At 45.7% G+C, this 23,807-nt stretch overlaps 1 protein-coding gene across 1 annotated transcript in view; it reads left to right on the forward strand.

The window, feature by feature from the left end:
* Positions 1 to 23,807, forward strand: part of LOC118383629 (BAH and coiled-coil domain-containing protein 1-like) — a 129,348-nt gene that overhangs the window by 8,915 nt on the left and 96,626 nt on the right. Inside the window, 1 exon segment of the mRNA XM_052515347.1 lies at positions 15,112 to 15,294. Coding sequence (XP_052371307.1) covers positions 15,112 to 15,294 — 183 coding nt within the window.

Raw genomic sequence — 23,807 nt, forward strand, 5'->3', positions numbered from 1 at the left:
TTCCACTTTCCTGCCTGCTGCTCGCTCCAGGGCCTCAGTCGGGTCTCTACTGAAAGTGTGTGTGTGTGTGTGTGTGTGAGAGAGCGCTGATTTCCTACCCATTCTGTATACAGAGGAACCTCCTACTCCAGAGGTTCAGAAACATGGCAGTCTGTGTGTGTTTATCTGCATGTGCCGTATGTGTGTATCTGTGTCTGTGTCTCTGTGACAACCTAGGAAGGAAGAGAACAAAGGAGATTGGTGAAGTGTTGGGGTCCCCCCCCCCGGTCCTTTAGTTCCATAACAGGATTAATCTCCATCCCTGTTGATTAGGATGCACATGACCCAACTCCCTTAAGCAGCCTATAGAAGTGCACCATTGGCACCACATAACATACTTTACCGCCAAATAAATAAACACTGGTTCAAAACGACAGGCGAGAGACGAGAGAAAACACTGTTACGAGAGGTTCGGCGTAGCGTCTCGCAGCTACCATGTCATCCTTTTAGTAACCTGTTAAATAAACAGCCCATCGTTGGCCTCGGCTGAGTCGGCTCGCTGCTCTCATGCCTTGGTCCTCAGCTCTTCTCTTGCTCTGTCTTCATCGGCAGCAGCTCTGATTGGCAGGCTGTGTTCCCCTCTGGATTCATTAGGTCTGAAAGAGGGATTTGACACAGAGAGGGTGAATTACAGAAATGGAGGCAAGATGTCTGTCTCTACGTCATAGCTCTGCATGCACGCACACGCATACACACACATACACACATACATGCATATCACACACACACACACACACACACACACACACACACACACACACACACACACACACACACACACACACACACACACACACACACACACACACACACACACACACACACACACACACACACACACACACACACACACACACACACATGCATATCCCACAAGACATGCCACCAGGGGCCTCTTCACAGTCCCCAAGTCCAGAACAGACTCTGGGAAACACACAGTACAACATAGAGACATGACTACATGGAACTCTATTCCACATTAAGTAATTTGGGGAAAACTGCACCTTATAGAATAACGTGGACTGTGAAGAGATGCGCATACACACACACACACACACACACACACTAACACACACACACACACTAACACACACACTCTACATACACACTCACTCCACATACACGTACATTGTAATGTTGTAATATTGTTGTATTGTAGATATGTGGTGGTAGAGTAGTGGTGTGATAATGTATTGTATTGTAGATATGTGGTGGTAGAGTAGTGGTGTGATAATGTATTGTATTGTAGATATGTGGTGGTAGAGTAGTGGTGTGATAATGTATTGTATTGTAGATATGTGGTGGTAGAGTAGTGGTGTGATAATGTATTGTATTGTAGATATGTGGTGGTAGAGTAGTGGTGTGATAATGTATTGTATTGTAGATATGTGGTGGTAGAGTAGTGGTGTGATAATGTATTGTATTGTAGATATGTGGTGGTAGAGTAGTGGTGTGATAATGTATTGTATTGTAGATATGTGGTGGTAGAGTAGTGGTGTGATAATGTATTGTATTGTAGATATGTGGTGGTAGAGTAGTGGTGTGATAATGTATTGTATTGTAGATATGTGGTGGTAGAGTAGTGGTGTGATAATGTATTATATTGTAGATATGTGGTGGTAGAGTAGTGGTGTGATAATGTATTGTATTGTAGATATGTGGTGGTAGAGTAGTGGTGTGATAATGTATTGTATTGTAGATATGTGGTGGTAGAGTAGTGGTGTGATAATGTATTGTATTGTAGATATGTGGTGGTAGAGTAGTGGTGTGATAATGTATTGTATTGTAGATATGTGGTGGTAGAGTAGTGGTGTGATAATGTATTGTATTGTAGATATGTGGTGGTAGAGTAGTGGTGTGATAATGTATTGTATTGTAGATATGTGGTGGTAGAGTAGTGGTGTGATAATGTATTATATTGTAGATATGTGGTGGTAGAGTAGTGGTGTGATAATGTATTGTATTGTAGATATGTGGTGGTAGAGTAGTGGTGTGATAATGTATTATATTGTAGATATGTGGTGGTAGAGTAGTGGTGTGATAATGTATTGTATTGTAGATATGTGGTGGTAGAGTAGTGGTGTGATAATGTATTGTATTGTAGATATGTGGTGGTAGAGTAGTGGTGTGATAATGTATTGTATTGTAGATATGTGGTGGTAGAGTAGTGGTGTGATAATGTATTGTATTGTAGATATGTGGTGGTAGAGTAGTGGTGTGATAATGTATTGTATTGTAGATATGTGGTGGTAGAGTAGTGGTGTGATAATGTATTGTATTGTAGATATGTGGTGGTAGAGTAGTGGTGTGATAATGTATTGTATTGTAGATATGTGGTGGTAGAGTAGTGGTGTGATAATGTATTGTATTGTAGATATGTGGTGGTAGAGTAGTGGTGTGATAATGTATTGTATTGTAGATATGTGGTGGTAGAGTAGTGGTGTGATAATGTATTATATTGTAGATATGTGGTGGTAGAGTAGTGGTGTGATAATGTATTGTATGTGGTGTAGATAGTGGTGGTGGTAGATAGTGGTGTGATAATGTATTGTATTATATTGTAGATATGTGGTGGTAGAGTAGTGGTGTGATAATGTATTGTATTGTAGATATGTGGTGGTAGAGTAGTGGTGTGATAATGTATTGTATTGTAGATATGTGGTGTTAGAGTAGTGGTGTGATAATGTATTATATTGTAGATATGTGGTGGTAGAGTAGTGGTGTGATAATGTATTGTATTGTAGATATGTGGTGGTAGAGTAGTGGTGTGATAATGTATTGTATTGTACGCCCAATTTTTCAGTTTTTGATTTGTTAAAAATGTTTGAAATATCCAATAAATGTCGTTCCACTTCATGATTGTGTCCCACTTGTTGATTCTTCACAAAAAAATACAGTTTTATATCTTTATGTTTGAAGCCTGAAATATGGCAAAAGGTTGCAAAGTTCAAGGGGGCCGAATACTTTCGCAAGGCACTGTATGTGGTGGTAGAGTAGTGGTTGTACCTTACTGCTGCCTGTCAGTGGGTAAGGTGAGGGTTGACTGTGAGGGGACAACATCTGGCTGTGTTTTAGATGAGAGTGAAGGTAGCAGAGAAAGCAGCTCAGTGAAGTCTTGACCAGCACAGCAACAGACCAACTAACAGGAAACATGGCCCTGTTCATTCCAACCAAAGACATGGCCCTTTCATATCTTTAACCAGAAGGAAGATGGCCAAAAGGTTGCAACCAGTTCAGACATGGCCCTGTCAACCAACCAGTAGGAGACATGGCCCTGTCAACCAACCAGCAGGAGAGATGGGGTCAACCAACCAGGGACAGACATGGCCCTGTTTTAGAACCAGCAACAGACATGGCCCTGTCAAGCAGCCAGTGACAGACATGGCCCTGTCAGACCAACCAGTAGAAAGATGGCCCTGTCAACCAACCAGCAACAGACATGGCCCTGTCAACCAACCAGTAGGAGAGATGGCCCTGTCAACCAACCAGCAACAGACATGGCCCTGTCAACCAACCAGTAGGAGAGATGGCCCTGTCAACCAACCAGCAACAGACATGGCCCTGTCAACCAACCAGCAACAGACATGGCCCTGTCAACCAACCAGCAACAGACATGGCCCTGTCAACCAACCAGTAGGAGAGATGGCCCTGTCAACCAACCAGCAACAGACATGGCCCTGTCAACCAACCAGTAGGAGAGATGGCCCTGTCAACCAACCAGCAACAGACATGGCCCTGTCAACCAACCAGTAGGAGAGATGGCCCTGTCAACCAACCAGCAACAGACATGGCCCTGTCAACCAACCAGCAACAGACATGGCCCTGTCAACCAACCAGCAACAGACATGGCCCTGTCAACCAACCAGCAACAGACATGGCCCTGTCAACCAACCAGTAGGAGAGATGGCCCTGTCAACCAACCAGTAGGAGACATGGCCCTGTCAACCAACCAGTAGGAGACATGGCCCTGTCAACCAACCAGCAACAGACATGGCCCTGTCAACCAACTAGCAACAGACATGGCCCTGTCAACCAACCAGCAACAGACATGGCCCTGTCAACCAACCAGCAACAGACATGGCCCTGTCAACCAACCAGTAGGAGAGATTTCCCTGTCAACCAACCAGCAACAGACATGGCCCTGTCAACCAACCAGCAACAGACATGGCCCTGTCAACCAACCAGTAGGAGAGATGGCCCTGTCAACCAACCAGTAGGAGACATGGCCCTGTCAACCAACCAGTAGGAGACATGGCCCTGTCAACCAACCAGTAGGAGAGATGGCCCTGTCAACCAACCAGCAACAGACATGGCCCTGTCAACCAACCAGTAGGAGAGATGGCCCTGTCAACCAACCAGTAGGAGAGATGGCCCTGTCAACCAACCAGTAGGAGACATGGCCCTGTCAACCAACCAGTAGGAGACATGGCCCTGTCAACCAACCAGCAACAGACATGGCCCTGTCAACCAACCAGTAGGAGAGATGGCCCTGTCAACCAACCAGTAGGAGAGATGGCCCTGTCAACCAACCAGTAGGAGACATGGCCCTGTCAACCAACCAGTAGGAGACATGGCCCTGTCAACCAACCAGCAACAGACATGGCCCTGTCAACCAACCAGTAGGAGACATGGCCCTGTCAACCAACCAGCAGGAGACATGGCCCTGTCAACCAACCAGTAGGAGACATGGCCCTGTCAACCAACCAGTAGGAGACATGGCCCTGTCAACCAACCAGTAGGAGACATGGCCCTGTCAACCAACCAGTAGGAGACATGGCCCTGTCAACCAACCAGCAGGAGACATGGCCCTATCAACCAACCAGTAGGAGAGATTTCCCTGTCAACCAACCAGTAGGATAGATTTCCCTGTCAACCAACCAGTAGGAGACATGGCCCTGTCAACCAACCAGTAGGAGACATGGCCCTATCAACCAACCAGCAACAGACATGGCCCTATCAACCAACCAGTAGGAGAGATTTCCCTGTCAACCAACCAGTAGGAGACATGGCCCTGTCAACCAACCAGTAGGAGACATGGCCCTGTCAACCAACCAGTAGGAGACATGGCCCTGTCAACCAACCAGTAGGAGACATGGCCCTGTCAACCAACCAGTAGGAGACATGGCCCTGTCAACCAACCAGTAGGAGACATGGCCCTGTCAACCAACCAGTAGGAGACATGGCCCTGTCAACCAACCAGTAGGAGACATGGCCCTGTCAACCAACCATCAGGAGACATGGCCCTGTCAACCAACCAGTAGGAGACATGGCCCTGTCAACCAACCAGTAGGAGACATGGCCCTGTCAACCAACCATCAGGAGACATGGCCCTGTCAACCAACCATCAGGAGACATGGCCCTGTCAACCAACCAGTAGGAGACATGGCCCTGTCAACCAACCATCAGGAGACATGGCCCTGTCAACCAACCATCAGGAGACATGGCCCTGTCAACCAACCAGCAGGAGACATGGCCCTGTCAACCAACCATCAGGAGACATGGCCCTGTCAACCAACCATTAGGAGACATGGCCCTATCAACCAACCAGTAGGAGACATGGCCCTGTCAACCAACCAGCAGGAGACATGGCCCTGTCAACCAACCATCAGGAGACATGGCCCTGTCAACCAACCATCAGGAGACATGGCCCTGTCAACCAACCAGCAGGAGACATGGCCCTGTCAACCAACCATCAGGAGACATGGCCCTGTCAACCAACCAGTAGGAGACATGGCCCTGTCAACCAACCATCAGGAGACATGGCCCTGTCAACCAACCAGCAGGAGACATGGCCCTGTCAACCAACCAGTAGGAGACATGGCCCTGTCAACCAACCAGTAGGAGACATGGCCCTGTCAACCAACCATCAGGAGACATGGCCCTGTCAACCAACCAGTAGGAGACATGGCCCTATCAACCAACCAGCAGGAGACATGGCCCTGTCAACCAACCAGAAAGAGACACGGCCCTGTCAACCAACCAGCAGGAGACATGGCCCTGTCAACCAACCAGCAGGGGACGTGACAGTGAGAGGGCGGGTCAATATGTCTAGACGCTGGAGTGGCAGGGTGCACAGTCAGCAGGAGCCAATCAGATCGCCAGGCCAAGGATGATGAGCAGCGCCCTCCTATGAATACTATTAACCTCTGTTCAGGTTTTGACTACCAGTCAGCCCATTTATATTGTCCACTAGACATTTTATCTCTTGTTGAGTGACATACAGTCTCAGGATCAGTGGTGGTGGTCATGTCTGCTTACTGAGTGTTGAAAGCCTAATAATATGGTCTGACCCCGGACCAGCTAAAGGGACCTCTACAAGCTTTAGCTTCTCCCCCTCTGTCTAAATATCTATGGATTAGTGCTCTCCTCACCTCCTCTTTCCCTCTTCCTGCTGCTTGGCTTGTTATTATCCCTCTCCTTGTCTTCTCCTGGTACCTCCTCCTCTATCCCTCCCTCTCTCAGGACATGTCTGTGGTCCTCCCTCTCTCAGGACATGTCTGTGGTCCTCCCTCTCTCAGGACATGTCTGTGGTCCTCTCCTCTCTCAGGACATGTCTGTGGTCCTCCCTCTCTCAGGACATGTCTGTGGTCCTCTCCTCTCTCATGACATGTCTGTGGTCCTCTCCTCTCTCAGGACATGTCTGTGGTCCTCTCCTCTCTCAGGACATGTCTGTGGTCCTCCCTCTCTCAGGACATGTCTGTGGTCCTCTCCTCTCTCAGGACATGTCTGTGGTCCTCCCTCTCTCAGGACATGTCTGTGGTCTTCCCTCTCTCAGGACATGTCTGTGGTCCTCTCCTCTCTCAGGACATGTCTGTGGTCCTCTCCTCTCTCAGGACATGTCTGTGGTCCTCCCTCTCTCAGGACATGTCTGTGGTCCTCTCCTCTCTCAGGACATGTCTGTGGTCCTCCCTCTCTCAGGACATGTCTGTGGTCTTCCCTCTCTCAGGACATGTCTGTGGTCCTCTCCTCTCTCAGGACATGTCTGTGGTCCTCCCTCTCTCAGGACATGTCTGTGGTCCTCCCTCTCTCAGGACATGTCTGTGGTCCTCCCTCTCAGTGTGGATGCTGCATGGTATATCTCTCTCTCTCTGGGACATGTTAATAATGCAGGAGGCTTAGTTGATTAATGTGGGGGCTGGGGGCTTAGTGTGGGTGTGTGTGTGTGTGTGTGTGGGGGGCTGGGAGTGTGGAGGCCTTGACAGGAGAGTGGTTGGGAGAACTGGCTGGCTGGCTGGCTGACTGGCTGGGCTCATAATCAGCCCACACCTTTGGCTCGTGGTGCCGACAGGGGCTGTCCTCAGAGACGTGGGTGAGAGGAGGGAAAGTGGCGGGAGAGGAGAAGGGTATGGAGGAGGGGTGGTGGTACTGTACAGGGCTGTTCCATTACCCCTCCTCTATCTAAATGTATTAGTGTGGTTTCTAGTGTTAGGCTGAAACAGTAGTACATCCCAGACTGGTCTCATACATCAGACGTAACATAGTAAATGTGAATCCATGTTACTTAAACCTTCCTCTAACCCTAACTTTAACCCCTTACCCTGACCCCTAGAGCTAGCTAACGTTAACAATAGCCACCTAGGTTATTTAAATTCGTCCCACGTACGAATTGTAATTCGTAACATATTGTATGTTTTTCAAAATAATACCACATTGTACGATTTGTAATTCTTAACATATCATATGGATGGTAATTGCTAACACAACATACGAAATGGATGATGGACATCCACAAATGAATACATACCATACAAATTGTAACATGTCAACCTAAATGGAGTGTCTCAGATGTACATATAGAATGATACGAAATGCTCTGAGACCATGTTGTGCATCCGTGCAGTTTTGTTGTAGGACAGTCATTGTGTTAGAGTACAGGGAGACAAGGCAGGTCTGGTCTGTTATGTCTGTACTGTGTGTCAGTAGGTCTGGTCTGTTGTGTCTACTGTGTGTCAGTAGGTCTGGTCTGTTATATCTGTACTGTGTGTCAGTAGGTCTGGTCTGTTATATCTGTACTGTGTGTCAGTAGGTCTGGTCTGTTATATCTGTACTGTGTGTCAGTAGGCCTGGTCTGTTATATCTGTACTGTGTGTCAGTAGGTCTGGTCTGTTATATCTGTACTGTGTGTCAGTAGGTCTGGTCTGTTATATCTGTACTGTGTGTCAGTAGGCCTGGTCTGTTATATCTGTACTCTGTGTCAGTAGGTCTGGTCCTATCTGTACTGTGTGTCAGTAGGCCTGGTCTGTTATATCTGTACTGTGTGTCAGTAGGTCTGGTCACACTGTACACACACACACACACACACACACACACACACACACACACACACACACACACACACACACACACACACACACACACACACACACACACACACACACACACACACAGAGCGGGTTGGGGTCTGGTGTGGTGTTGGAGCCAGAGGTGGCCAGGTTGGGGCTGTGGTCTGATTGAGCGGTGTGAGATAAGCTCAGGGATTGTGGGGGATTTCCACCTGTCTGGAGCTGTGGTCGACAGGGGACAGGAGAGGCAGAGTGTAGGAGGTGGAGAGAGCAGGAGTCCTGCTGCCATAGTCTGTTCCCTGCAGGGCTCCCCAGCACCGATGCCTTGTAGGCATTCTCTCTGAGCTCTAAAACCTGTCTGCTTAATGATTAGAGCTGAGACATTAGTGCTTTTTGAGGTCGGTTAGGTTTTGATTAGATTATTAAGAAATAATCTGTGTTTTCGATTATTTTGGTTGAATGCTGTAACAGCACAGAATCAAACAATGACTAGAATTCCTATGATGGGAGTGACTGCCCAGTGCTGCTCATCCCAGTGCTGCTTATCCCAGTGCTGCTTATCCCAGTGCTGCTTAGCCCAGTGCTGCTTATCCCAGTGCTGCTTATCCCAGTGCTGCTTATCCCAGGAGCTGCAGAGTGTAGCCCAGTGCAGGAGTGCTTATCCCAGTGCTGCTCATCCCAGTGCTACTTATCCCAGTGCTGCTCATCCCAGTGCTACTTAGCCCAGTGCTTTTTATCCCAGTGCTGCTTAGCCCAGTGCTGCTTATCCCAGTGCTGCTGTAAGCCCAGTGCTGACTTATCCCAGTGCTACTTAGCCCAGTGCTGCTCATCCCAGTGCTGCTTATCCCAGTGCTGCTTATCCCAGTGCTGCTTATCCCAGTGCTGCTTATCCCAGTGCTGCTTATCCCAGTGCTGCTTAGCCCAGTGCTGCTTAGCCCAGTGCTGCTTATCCCAGTGCTGCTTAGCCCAGTGCTGCTTATCCCAGTGCTACTTATCCCAGTGCTGCTTAGCCCAGTGCTGCTTATCCCAGTGCTGCTTAGCCCAGTGCTGCTTATCCCAGTGCTGCTTAGCCCAGTGCTGCTTAGCCCAGTGCTGCTTATCCCAGTGCTGCTTAGCCCAGTGCTGCTTATCACTCATTAACTATTTATTCACATGACTATACTTTCATCAAATATTTCAGTTGTTGTGTACATTACATGTGTTTTATGTGATATTTAGTAGTTTAAAACTACAACATCACACAGTTCAGCCTGGTTCTGGTTTATCTGTAGTGAAACAAGAGGAAACCCAGCTAAATGGATGTCGCCACTTCCGCCGAAGTCGGCTCCTCTCCTTGTTCGGCGGTCGACGTCACCGGCCTTCTAGCCATTTGTTTTGTCTTGTTTCCCCACACACCTGGTTTACATTCCCTAATCACCCTACATATATATTCCCTCTGTTTAACCCATGTCTTTGTGTGGAACTGTTTTGTTACATGTTTCGTGTTACGCGCCAGGCTGGTTTTTCCCCCGGGTACCGTGTTGAACCCGAGTGCTTTTTCCCCGGGTACCGTGTTGAACCCGAGTGCTTTTTCCCCGGGTACCGTGTTGAACCAGAGTGGTTTTTCCCCGGGTACCGTGTTGAACACACACACACACACACACACACACACACACACACACACACACACACACACACACACACACACACACACACACACACACACACACACACACACACACACACACACTGTACTGTCTCTGACATGGTCGTCACACACACATACTGTCTCTTGAGTGCTCATCCAAGGAAACCTCATGCATATGCATGGAAGCCAGTGACTTTGGGTAAAGAGATGAACAGGGAGATTGAGAGACAGAGAGAGAGAGAGAGAGAGTAAGTGAGAGAGAGAGAGAGTAAGTGAGAGAGACATGGAGAGAGAGAGAGTAAGTGAGAGGGAGGGAGAGAGAGAGAGAGACAGAGAAAGAGAGAGTAAGTGAGAGGGAGGGAGAGAGAGACAGAGAAAGAGAGAGTAAGTGAGAGAGACAGGGAGTGAGAGAGAGAGAGAGAGAGAGAGAGAGAGAGAGAGAGAGAGAGAGAGAGAGAGAGAGACAGAGAAAGAGAGAGTAAGTGAGAGGGAGAGAGAGAGAGAGAGAGAGAAAGTTAGTGAGAGGGAGGGAGAGAGAGAGAGTAAGTGAGAGGGAGAGAGAGAGAGACAGAGAAAGAGAGAGTAAGTGAGAGGGAGAGAGGGAGGTAGAGAGAAACATTGCAGAGGTCCGTTTCTCAAGTGTGCCGGCAGCACCATAATGGGAATACAACTGAAGCACTGGTTAATCAGTGTGTTTTCTCTGGCTTGGCCCTGTAATGTATAATAGTCAATCAGCCCAGTCACACAGGGGTTGCTGAGAATGATCAGTTACTCATCGTTGTCTTGTTAAACCCACAGTCTGCCAAGCCAGGGACAGATTGCTCTGCTGGTGCCATTATTACAGAGCAGAATAAAGCCAACCTAAAGCAATGTGTCTTATAGGGGGAGGAGAGAGGAGGAGAGAGAGGAGAGGAGGAGAGAGAGAGTGGAGAGGAGGAGACAGGGAGAGAGGAGTGAGTGGAGAGGATGTGAGAGAGGAGGAGACAGGGAGAGAGAAGAGGAGGAGACAGGAAGAGGAGGAGAGAGAGGAGGAGACAGGAAGAGGAGGAGAGAGAGGAGTGAGTGGAGAGGGGGAGACAGGGAGGGGAGGAGAGAGAGGAGGAGACAGGGAGAGGAGGAGAGAGAGGAGGAGACAGGGAGAGGAGGAGAGAGAGTAGTGAGTGGAGAGGAGGAGACATGGAGGGGAGGAGAGAGAGGAGGAGACAGGAAGAGGAGGAGAGAGAGTAGTGAGTGGAGAGGAGGAGACAGGGAGGGGAGGAGAGAGAGGAGGAGACAGGGAGAGGAGGAGAGAGAGGAGTGAGTGGAGAGGAGAAGACAGGTAGAGAAGGAGAGAGTGGAGAGGAGGAGACAGGTAGAGAAGGAGACAGGTAGAGAAGGAGACAGGTGGAGGAGGAGACAGGCAGAAGGTGAAAGTGGAGAGGAGGAGACAGGGAGAGGAGGAGAGAGAGGAGAGAGGAGAGGCTGGGGACATGGTGTAGTAGACTATGAGGTGTAGAGTAGAGGAGAAGAGATGGTCATTTTGAGAAAGCAGTGCGGGGCTGGAGAGAGGAAGAGTAAAGCTGAGTGGGTGAGACAATGAAAAAGGAGCCTGGAAGAGAGGGAGTGATAGAGAAATAGAGAGGGTGAGCGAAAGCAGAAGGAGATTGCTATAGAGAAAGAGAGAGAGGGAGAGAGGGACATGGAGCAGAGCAATAAGAGAGATTGAGGTCATGAGACAATGGAGGGAGGGAGAGAAATTGAGAAAGGGACACTGGGGAAAAGAGTGAGAGATAGAGATCGGGAGAGGGAGAAAGATAGAGGGAGAGAGCCTGAGAAAGTGTGTACTCAGCTGTGAGATGAGACCTGTCTCCCCATGGGGAGAGAGGGGAGAAGGAATCCAATGTCGGTTGGACTGCTCTGAGGGGGAGGGGAGCACGCACACACACAAACACGCACACACAAACAGAAACACATGCACACACACTCCTCAGGGAGCTGATCTGTCAGACATAGCGAGTCTACCACAGAGTGGTGAAGCCTACAGGTCTACTGATCCCTGGTCCCCATGCTGTGGGATGGACAGATTGCCAATGGCAGGCACCATGACGTCAGCTAGTAGGAACATGGATAATAGTGTATTACAGTATTCTCTATCCACTATCAATTTATTTGTGCTTTTTAGTAGCGTTGATGGTCGAATGCACATCCCTTGTGATGTTGGGCCTTATAAGATGGCAGTAATGAAGGTAGTAGTGATGAAGGTTGTAGTGATGAAGGTAGTAGTAATGAAGGTAGTAGTAATGAAGGTAGTAGTGATGAAGGTAGTAGTAATGAAGGTAGTATTAATGAAGGTAGTAGTAATGAAGGTAGCAGTAATGACTGTAGTAGTAATGAAGGTAGTAGTGATGAAGGTAGTAGTAATGAAGGTAGTATTAATGAAGGTAGTATTAATGAAGGTAGTATTAATGAAGGTAGCAGTAATGACTGTAGTAGTAATGCAGGTAGTATTAATGAAGGTAGTATTAATGAAGGTAGTAGTAATGAAGGTAGTATTAATGAAGGTAGTAGTAATGAAGGTAGCAGTAATGACTGTAGTAGTAATGAAGGTAGTATTAATGAAGGTAGTATTAATGAAGGTAGTATTAATGAAGGTAGTAGTAATGAAGGTAGCAGTAATGACTGTAGTAGTAATGAAGGTAGTATTAATGAAGGTAGTATTAATGAAGGTAGTAGTAATGAAGGTAGCAGTAATGACTGTAGTAGTAATGAAGGTAGTATTAATGAAGGTAGTATTAATGAAGGTAGTAGTAATGAAGGTAGCAGTAATGACTGTAGTAGTAATGAAGGTAGTATTAATGAAGGTAGTATTAATGAAGGTAGCAGTAATGACTGTAGTATTAATGAAGGTAGCAGTAATGACTGTAGTAGTAATGAATGTAGTATTAATGAAGGTAGTATTAATGAAGGTAGCAATAATGACTGTAGTATTAATGATGGTAGTAGTAATGAAGGTAGTATTAATGAAGGTAGTAGTAATGAAGGTAGTAGTAATGAAGGTAGTAGTAATGAAGGTAGTAGTGATGAATGTAGTATTAATGAAGGTAGTAGTATTAATGAAGGTAGTAGTAATGACTGTAGTAGTAATGAAGGTAGTAGTAATGAAGGTAGCAGTAATGACTGTAGTAGTAATGAAGGTAGTATTAATGAAGGTAGTATTAATGAAGGTAGTAGTAATGAAGGTAGCAGTAATGACTGTAGTAGTAATGAAGGTAGTATTAATGAAGGTAGTATTAATGAAGGTAGTAGTAATGAAGGTAGCAGTAATGACTGTAGTAGTAATGAATGTAGTATTAATGAAGGTAGTATTAATGAAGGTAGCAGTAATGACTGTAGTAGTAATGAATGTAGTATTAATGAAGGTAGTATTAATGAAGGTAGTAGTAATGAGGTAGTATTAATGAAGGTAGTAATGAAGTAGTAGTAGTAATGAAGGGTATTAATGAAGTAGTAGATGAAGGTAGTAGTAATGTAGTAGTAATGAAGGTAGTAGTAATGATGGTAGTAGTAATGAAGGTAGTATTAATGAAGGTAGTAGTAATGAAGGTAGTAGTAATGAAGGTAGTAGTAATGAAGGTAGTAGTGATGAATCAATGCTCACTCCGCTGAATCAATGCTCACTCTGTTGAATCAATGCTCACTCTGTTGAATCAATGCTCACTCTGTTGAATCAATGCTCACTCTGTTGAATCAATGCTCACTCTGTTGAATCAATGCTCACTCTGTTGAATCAATGCTCACTCTGTTGAATCAATGCTCACTCTGTTGAATCAATGCTCACTCTGTTGAATCAATGCTCACTCTGTTGAATCAATGCTCACTGTTGAATCAATGCTCACTCTGTTGAATCAATGCTCACTCTGCTGAATCAATGCTCACTCCGCTGAATCAATGCTCACTCTGCTGAATCAATGCTCACTCTGTTGAATCAATGCTCACTCCGCTGAATCAATGCTCACTCCGCTGAATCAATGCTCACTCCGCTGAATCAATGCTCACTCCGCTGAATCAATGCTCACTCCGCTGAATCAATGCTCACTCTGTTGAATCAATGCTCACTCTGTTGAATCAATGCTCACTCCGCTGAATCAATGCTCACTCTGTTGAATCAATGCTCACTCCGCTGAATCAATGCTCACTCTGTTGAATCAATGCTCACTCTGTTGAATCAATGCTCACTCTGTTGAATCAATGCTCACTCCGCTGAATCAATGCTCACTCCGCTGAATCAATGCTCACTCTGCTGAATCAATGCTCACTCTGTTGAATCAATGCTCACTCTGCTGAATCAATGCTCACTCCGCTGAATCAATGCTCACTCTGTTGAATCAATGCTCACTCCGCTGAATCAATGCTCACTCTGTTGAATCAATGCTCACTCTGTTGAATCAATGCTCACTCCGCTGAATCAATGCTCACTCTGTTGAATCAATGCTCACTCTGTTGAATCAATGCTCACTCCGCTGAATCAATGCTCACTCCTGTTGAATCAATGCTCACTCTGTTGAATCAATGCTCACTCTGTTGAATCAATGCTCACTCTGTTGAATCAATGCTCACTCTGTTGAATCAATGCTCACTCTGTTGAATCAATGCTCACTCCGCTGAATCAATGCTCACTCCGCTGAATCAATGCTCACTCTGTTGAATCAATGCTCACTCTGTTGAATCAATGCTCACTCCGCTGAATCAATGCTCACTCTATTGAATCAATGCTCACTCCGCCGAATCAATGCTCACTCTGTTGAATCAATGCTCACTCCGCTGAATCAATGCTCACTCTGTTGAATCAATGCTCACTCTGTTGAATCAATGCTCACTCCGCTGAATCAATGCTCACTCTGTTGAATCAATGCTCACTCCGTTGAATCAATGCCCCATGTTTTATGAAGTGAAAATCATTGCCCAGAAGGTCTTTTCCAGCAGGTTCCCCCCATGTTTAATTGTTTGCCATAACTCTAACCGAAGTCTCACATTGCCTCACATTTAAGGGCTGTTCATTCGCCTATTCATTGGAATATCAGAATTAACGTGAGAAAATGTGCCCGGAAATCATGTTACTTCTAGCCATAACCTCTTCTCTCCCTCTCCTTTCTCTCATGGTGTCCATTCTCTGTGTGGCTATAGGTAGTGGTCTGATGGGGAACTCCTCTGCCTCCTTCATGGGTACGTTCCTGGCCAGCAGTCTGGGCTCGTCCTCCCACCCCTCTCACCCCTCCCGGCCCCCCTCCTCACCCTCTTCACCCGGATCCTTCCGTGGTGGGCCCCACTCCAGCGCCTCTCAGATCTGGTTCCCTCACTCACACGAAGGTAAGAGAGAAACCCCACAGGAAAAACAATGGAATGAGTGACGCCTGACCACGGATTTAGCATGATGTCATCAGGTATATTTAGCTGGCAGTCTTCTCAACGTGATGGAGGCCTTTAATAAGGATCGACAGCCACATAACATATCCTCATGATACACACATCCAGGCGTTCCAGGTGGTTTCATTTTTCGATCGTTGACTATTTTCAGCTAAATGTAAAGATGACTCGGCACTCTGCACTCAATGCTGCCGTCATTATTAATGGACTTGTAAGAGAATCCCCTACTTGTCCTTCTCTCCCAGTCTATGAATCCTCAGGGCTCTATCTTGGGCTGACGTTCAGGCGGGGCTGGTGTCAAAGGCACGTTCGCTGGCAGTTTCCACCTGTTAAAGCCAGAGCTCTGCTATTTTCAAACTGTTGTGCAAAGGTTGGTAATTGACCTGTCTTTTATCAGCTCTTTGTGCTCAGGTGGGAGGGGTGGAAATATTGTAGGTGTGTCCTTAAAAAGGTGATCCAAAGGGCTAATTTCAGGCAGCTCTCTTTTTGGGCCTTATCAACGGCTCCTGGGTCGTGTTCATTAGGCACCAAACGGAATGAAACATTCAGAAACGGAGTGAAACAGGGAGGTATTACCTAACCTGAACTAATTAAATAAGAAACGCCCATTTTCATGTTCTCCTACAAACCGCTTTCAAACGTTTTCCATTGTGTGCCCTAATGAACACAACTCAGGTCCTGGTTCTCAGCGGTGCGGTATGGAACGACGTTCGGGTCTTTACGTGTCAAAAAAGATACACGTCAAATACCACAGTTCTATTATAGAATGTTGTGTGTGATGAATTTGCACGTGCAAGCCAAGCGCCACCACTACTATCAGTAGCATTGTCAAAGCTGTACAGACAAATCTGCAAACAAGCACTCACCGGCAACGAACAATTTATAATACCGCCTTGGTAATAAGGCATTATCTGTTCGACCGCAACTTCTTTGGTGCTCAGCTAGCAACAGTACAACTTGTGGTTTTGCTGTGTTTTTGGGGAAGAACATGTTTTGAATCAAATCCATCAGCTAGCTGTTACGATTAATGAGTGAAGAGGTGTGGAGTCAGGCGTAGAGAGCAAAAGGATGTGGAAAAAACACGCTTTAATGTCCAGGAAAAATAACATGAACAAAAGTAGGAAACAAATGATCAGAAATAAATAACGGACAGCGCAAAACCCGAAAATGCAAACAAAATCACTCTAACACAAAACAGACGAACAAGCCCGCACGAAACAGAAGCGGGCTGAACAGACTATATATAACCCTACCCTAACAACCAAACAAGAAACAGGTGCTACCAATCAGACAAAACCAAACGAACACAGAACAACGGATCGGTGATAGCTAGTAGACCGGCGACGACGACCGCCGAGCGCCACCCGAACAAGAAGGGGAGTCACCTTCGGTAATATTCGCGACACTAGCTAACTTTTTACGACAAGCACTGTCCAGAGCTCGAGGAAGGGCAGGTGGGCGAGACGACTTTACCAGCATCATAGCATACGTATCGGTGAATCGTTGTGACATATGGAATACGAGTGATAGTGTAGTCAATGTGTAATAACTACGTAAACAATGAATGAACTCGTTAAATTAGTATGTAACGTGCAGTCATATTCAGGTCCTGATTGGTCAACGACCTTATTTGACACGTCAAATAGTGTTATTTGACGGGTATCTTTTTTGACACGTAAAGACCCAAACGCCGTTCCATGGTACGGAGCTGCAGCTTAACAGCGTGTAATCTTACTCTGACAGCATGTATTCTCAGCCTGGGTTGAGTTTCCAGTGGAGGACAGACGGCTTGTAATCCTTAAGAAATGAGCCCGGCTCCCACCCTTTTCTCTGGGCTCTGAAATAGGCCTCTGCCCCTCCCCTGGAGCATGTTTGGGGTGAAGCACCATGCAGTGTTTTTTAGGATGGAGTGACGGGTCAATAGTTCAGCCAAAAAATGTTGCGGTATTCAAATTCACGTCAGCAAGAATGTCACTCAGCCCACTGAACAACACACACGCACGCCAGTAAAGAGGTTGCACAGACTGCAGGGTTGGGCTGTTCAGCTGTTGTGTCTCTGGTGCTTGTGGTGGTTCCCACCCTACCCAGGCTCTGACTGCCTCACCCGACCCGCCTAAACACAGCAGACTCAGGGTATGCCAAGCCCCAAGCATAGCCTCCTTGTTTAAAGGGATACTTCAAGCAAAATACAACATTAGTTAGATGGTTCCTGGTGTACAGACTACTTCCAGAATAAGATAACATCTAACTAATGTTGTTATTAAGGTGAACAACCCCTTTGTTCACCTTAAGGTGAACTATCTGAGTGCCCACTGGGCACAGACATCAATTCAATATCTATTCCACGTTGGTTCAACGTAATAACATTAAAAGGGCATGGAAACAACGTTGATTCAACCAGTGTGCCAAGTGGGTAATGTTGTCATTAAGGTGAACTACCCCTTTAAGAAGGAACATTCTAACTAATGTTGTTATTAACTACCCCTTTAAGAAGGAACATTCTAACTAATGTTGTCATAAAGGTGAACTACCCCTTTAAGAAGGAACATTCTAACTAATGTTGTCATTAAGGTGAACTACCCCTTTAAGAAGGAACATTCTAACTAATGTTGTCATTAAGGTGAACTACCCCTTTAAGACTTGGCCAGCTGTTGTGTCTTGGCCAGGGCAAGCCAGCGGGGAATGTGCTGCAGGATCTACATTGTGTTTGTGGTCACTGATAATCACTACTCTGGTCGTATGATGTGTAGCTGGGGCTGATGTTGTTTGATGCAGCTGTGGTTCTGTTTGTTGTTAATGGACACTCTGTTTTTGGGGATGGGCGGCCCTTAGATGTTGCGGCCACAGAGAGATGCACTAATTCACTTCCCGCCATGGATTTATGGGATTTAAAGGGGCAATCAGCAGGTGCTACATACATTTTGTGACTTATAAATGAATGATTTATACCCATTGATTCTTTAAGAATATATCTTATAAATGAATGATTTATACCCATTGATTCTTTAAGAATATATCTTATAAATGAATGATTTATACCCATTGATTCTTTAAGAATATATCTTATAAATGAATGATTTATACCCATTGATTCTTTAAGAATATATCTTATAAATGAATGATTTATAACTGAATTGCATCCGTAGTTCTGTCTTTGAATATGAGAGTGGTTAAATGTCTCCAGCCCCATCCCTCAGCTTTTTAACAGGGGGGGAAGTCCACACTCTATCATCTTAGACAAATCCATGTTTAAGGTATTCACATGGGAGGATTCATGGATGGAGTTACAGACATCTCTCTGAAACAATATATGTTAGTGGATGGAAATGCCATCTCTCTGAAACTCAGTTTAACTGGAGTTACAGCCATCATCTGAAACCCAAACTATGGAAGCTTGTTTTACTCTAATGTTTGAAAACAAATAAAATGTCAACAAACATGGTGTTAATAGCCTCAAAACATCTCTCTTAAACTATGGTGTTTGATATAACTGAAGGTCAATCTTTGCATCCGTAGTTCTGTCTTTGAATATGAGAGTGGTTAAATGTTCCAGCCCCATCCTCATGGTGCAGCCTGAAACCATGGTGTTAGTGGAAGTTCAGCCTCATCTCTCTGAAACAACATGGTAACCAGTGGATGGGACAGCCATCTCTCTGAGCAACATGGTGTTAGTGGATGGAGTTACAGCCATGTTCTGAAACAACATGGTGTTAGTGGATGGAGTTATAGCCATCTCTCTGAAACAACATGGTGTTAGTGGATGGAGTTACAGCCATCTCTCTGAAACAACATGGTGTTAGTGGATGGAGTTACAGCCATCTCTCTGAGACAACATGGTGTTAGTGGATGGAGTTATAGCCATCTCTCTGAAACAACATGGTGTTAGTGGATGGAGTTACAGCCATCTCTCTGAAACAACATGGTGTTAGTGGATGGAGTTACAGCCATCTCTCTGAGACAACATGGTGTTAGTGGATGGAGTTATAGCCATCTCTCTGAAACAACATGGTGTTAGTGGATGGAGTTACAGCCATCTCTCTGAAACAACATGGTGTTAGTGGATGGAGTTATAGCCATCTCTCTGAAACAACATGGTGTTAGTGGATGGAGTTACAGCCATCTCTCTGAAACAACATGGTGTTAGTGGATGGAGTTACAGCCATCTCTCTGAAACAACATGGTGTTAGTGGATGGAGTTACAGCCATCTCTCTGAAACAACATGGTGTTAGTGGATGGAGTTACAGCCATCTCTCTGAAACAACATGGTGTTAGTGGATGGAGTTACAGCCATCTCTCTGAAACAACATGGTGTTAGTGGATGGAGTTACAGCCATCTCTCTGAAACAACATGGTGTTAGTGGATGGAGTTACAGCCATCTCTCTGAAACAACATGGTGTTAGTGGATGGAGTTACAGCCATCTCTCTGAAACAACATGGTGTTAGTGGATGGAGTTACAGCCATCTCTCTGAAACAACATGGTGTTAGTGGATGGAGTTACAGCCATCTCTCTGAAACAACATGGTGTTAGTGGATGGAGTTACAGCCATCTCTCTGAAACAACATGGTGTTAGTGGATGGAGTTACAGCCATCTCTCTGAAACAACATGGTGTTAGTGGATGGAGTTACAGCCATCTCTCTGAAACAACATGGTGTTAGTGGATGGAGTTACAGCCATCTCTCTGAAACAACATGGTGTTAGTGGATGGAGTTACAGCCATCTCTCTGAAACAACATGGTGTTAGTGGATGGAGTTACAGCCATCTCTCTGAAACAACATGGTGTTAGTGGATGGAGTTACAGCCATCTCTCTGAAACAACATGGTGTTAGTGGATGGAGTTACAGCCATCTCTCTGAAACAACATGGTGTTAGTGGATGGAGTTACAGCCATCTCTCTGAAACAACATGGTGTTAGTGGATGGAGTTACAGCCATCTCTCTGAAACAACATGGAGGTACACATGACAGGGAGAATGAGAGAACGATGGAACCAGAGAGATGAGCACTTACAGGTCATAGTGAATCTTCTAGTTGCTTCCACCCACAAAACACAAGTTAACATGTTTCGTTTTCAACTTTTAGCAATGGGTATCGAAGCCACGGGAGATTTCTGAGCTGGAAAACAGAATAATATTAATAAGTCGGACGATGATAATGCCAAGCCTAATAAAAGTAATGGAGATGGTAATGACTAGGATTATTACTCAGTTTGCAGTGGAGGCCATTACCCAGACTGCAGTTTAATTGTACATAATGCATTAAGATCCTGATTGAATCCATACTGTTCATCAACCACATTCAGCTGCTCTGTCTTCAACATAATTGCATGTTGTCTTTTTACTGTTTTGCATTAAAAGCAACTCATCAAAATGATGAGCGGGAACAATTACCCAGGCTCCTCGCCTTCTCTCTACGGGTGTCGGCCTGTCGGCTGTATCCCACCAGCAGCAGCACAGAGCATACTGTGTGTGTGTGTGTGTTCGTGCATGAGATTGTGTGTGTATGTGTGAGCTGGAATTTGTTCTAAGATTCTCTTGTCTCTCCAGCTACATTTCTCTGGCGCACGGTCTCTTTGTCTCTCATGTTGCTGTGATTCTGACACATTTTCATATGGAGCTGGTCTGTTGTTCATGTCCTGGGAACCATATGGAGATGGTCTGGAGAGGAGGGCTGTTTGTTGGCACACAGTGAGAGGGAGAGGTGGAATAGGGGAGGAGCTGTTGGGATCTGGGTGTAAAGATATATAAATATACAAAAGTATGTCTACACCCCTTCAAAAAAGTGAATTTGGCTATTTCAGCCACACCTGTTGCCGACAGGTGTATAAACTTGAGCACACAGCCATGCAATCTCCATAGACAAACTTTGGCAACAGAATGGAAGAAGAGCTCAGTAACTCTCAACATGGCACCGTCATAGGATGCCACCTTTCCAACAAGTCAGTTCATCAAATGTTTGCCCTGCTAGAGCTGCCCCGGTGAACTGTATGTGCTGTTATTGTGACGTGGAAGCGTCTAAGATCAACAACGGCTCAATCGAGAAGTGGCCACATAAGCTCACAGAACAAGACCCCCGAGTAGTGAAGCACGTTGCTCGTCAAAATCGTCTGTCCTCGGTTCAAAGCTGCCTCTGGAAGCAACATGAGCACAATAACTGTTGTTGGGAGCTTCACAAAATGGGTTTCCATGGCAGAGCAGTCGCACACAAGCCTAAGATCATCATGCACAATGCCAAGCGTCGGATGGAGGTGTGTAAAGCTCGCCGCCATTGGACTCTGGAGCAGTGGAAACGTGTTCTCTGGAGTTATGAATCACACTTCACCATCTGGCAGTCCGACGGATGAATCTGGGTTTGGTGGATGCCAGGAGAACGCTACCTGCCCCAATGCATTTTGCCAACTGTAAAGTTTGATCAAAACCAAATCAAAGTTATTTATATAGCCCTTCGTACATCAGCTGATATCTCAAAGTGCTGTACAGAAACCCAGCCTAAAACCCCAAACAGCAAGCAATGCAGGTGTAGAAGCACGGTGGCTAGGAAAAACTCCCTAGAAAGGCCAAAACCTAGGAAGAAACCTAGAGAGGAACCAGGCTATGTGGGGTGGCCAGTCCTCTTCTGGCTGTGCCGGGTAGAGATTATAACAGAACATGACCAAGATGTTCAAATGTTCATAAATGACCAGCATGGTCAAATAATAATAATCACAGGCAGAACAGTTGAAACTGGAGCAGCAGCACGGCCAGGTGGACTCGGGACAGCAAGGAGTCATCATGTCAGGTAGTCCTGAGGCATGGTCCTAGGGCTCAGGTCCTCCGAGAGAGAGAAAGAAAGAGAGAAAGAGAGAATTATAGAGAACATACTTAAATTCACACAGGACACCGGATAGGACAGGAGAAGTACTCCAAATATAACAAACTGACCCTAGCCCCCCGACACATAAACTACTGCAGCATAAATACTGGAGGCTGAGACAGGAGGGGCCAGGAGACACTGTGGCCCCATCCGATGACACCCCCGGACAGGGCCAAACAGGAAGGATATAACCCCACCCACTTTGCCAAAGCACAGCCCCCACACCACTACAGGGATATCTCTTTTGATGGAGGATGAATAATGGTCTGCGGCTGTTATTCAAGACCCCTTGACTTTTTCCACATTTAATTACGTTACAGCCCTTTCTGAAATTGATTAAATGAATGTTTGTCATCATCAATCTATACACGATACCCCATAATGACAAAGCAAAAATAGGTATTTTTTTTTTTTTTTTTTTTTTACAAATGTATTAAAAATAAAATCAGAAATACCTTCATTAACATAAGTATTCAGACCTTTGCTTGACGACCCAGGTTCATCCTGTTTTCATTGATCATCCTTGACATGTTTCTACAACTTGATTGGAGTCCACCTGTGGTAAATTCTATTGATTGGACATGATTTGGAAATGCACACTCCGGTCTATATTAGGTCCCACTGTTAACAGTTTATGTCAAAGCAGAAACCAAGCCATGAGTTGGAAGGAATTGTCCGTAGAGCTCCGAGACAGGATTCTGTCGAGGCACAGATCTGGGGAAGGGCATCAAAAAATACCTGCAGCATTGAAGGTCCCCAAGAACACAGTGGCCTCCATCATTCTTAAATGGAAGAAGTTTGGAACCGCCGTCCGGCCACACTGAGCAATCAGGGGAGAAGGGCCTTGGTCAGGTACCCCAAGTGACTTACAGCTGTAATCGCAGCAAAAGGTGGCGCTACAAAGTATTAACTTAAGGGGGCTGAATAATTTTGCACGCCCAATTTTTCAGTTTTTGATTTGTTAAAAAAGTTTGAAATATCCAATAAATGTTGTTCCACTTCATGATTGTGTCCCACTTGTTGTTGATTCTTCACAAAAAATACAGTTTTATATCTTTATGTTTGAAGCCTGAAATGTGGCAAAAGGTCGCAAAGTTCAAGGGGGCCGAATACTTTCGCAAGGCACTGTAGATAACCAAGAACACAATGGTTACTCTGACAGAGTTCCAGAGTTCCTCTGTGGAGATGGAAGAACCTTCCAGAAGGACATCCATCTCTACAACACTCCACCAATCAGGCCTTTGTGGTAGAGTGGCCAAACGGAAGCCACTCCTCAGTAAAAGGCACATGACAGCCCACTTGGAGTTTGCCAAAAGGCACTTAACGACTCTCAGACCATGATAAACAAGATTCTCTGTTCTGATGAAACCAAGATTGAACTCTTTGGCCTGAATGCCAAGCATCATGGCTGGAGAAAACCTTGCATCATCTCTACGGTGAAGCATGGTAGTGGCAGCATCATGCTGTGGGGATGTTTTTCAACGGCAGGGACTGGGTGACTAGTCAGGATCGAGGGAAAGATGAATGGAGAAAAGTACAGAGATCCTAGATGAAAACCTGCTCCAGAGCGCTCAGTACTTCAGACTGGGGCAAAGGTTCACT

This window comes from Oncorhynchus keta, unplaced genomic scaffold (assembly GCF_023373465.1).
Source record: "Oncorhynchus keta strain PuntledgeMale-10-30-2019 unplaced genomic scaffold, Oket_V2 Un_scaffold_23083_pilon_pilon, whole genome shotgun sequence".
NCBI lineage: Eukaryota > Metazoa > Chordata > Actinopteri > Salmoniformes > Salmonidae > Oncorhynchus > Oncorhynchus keta.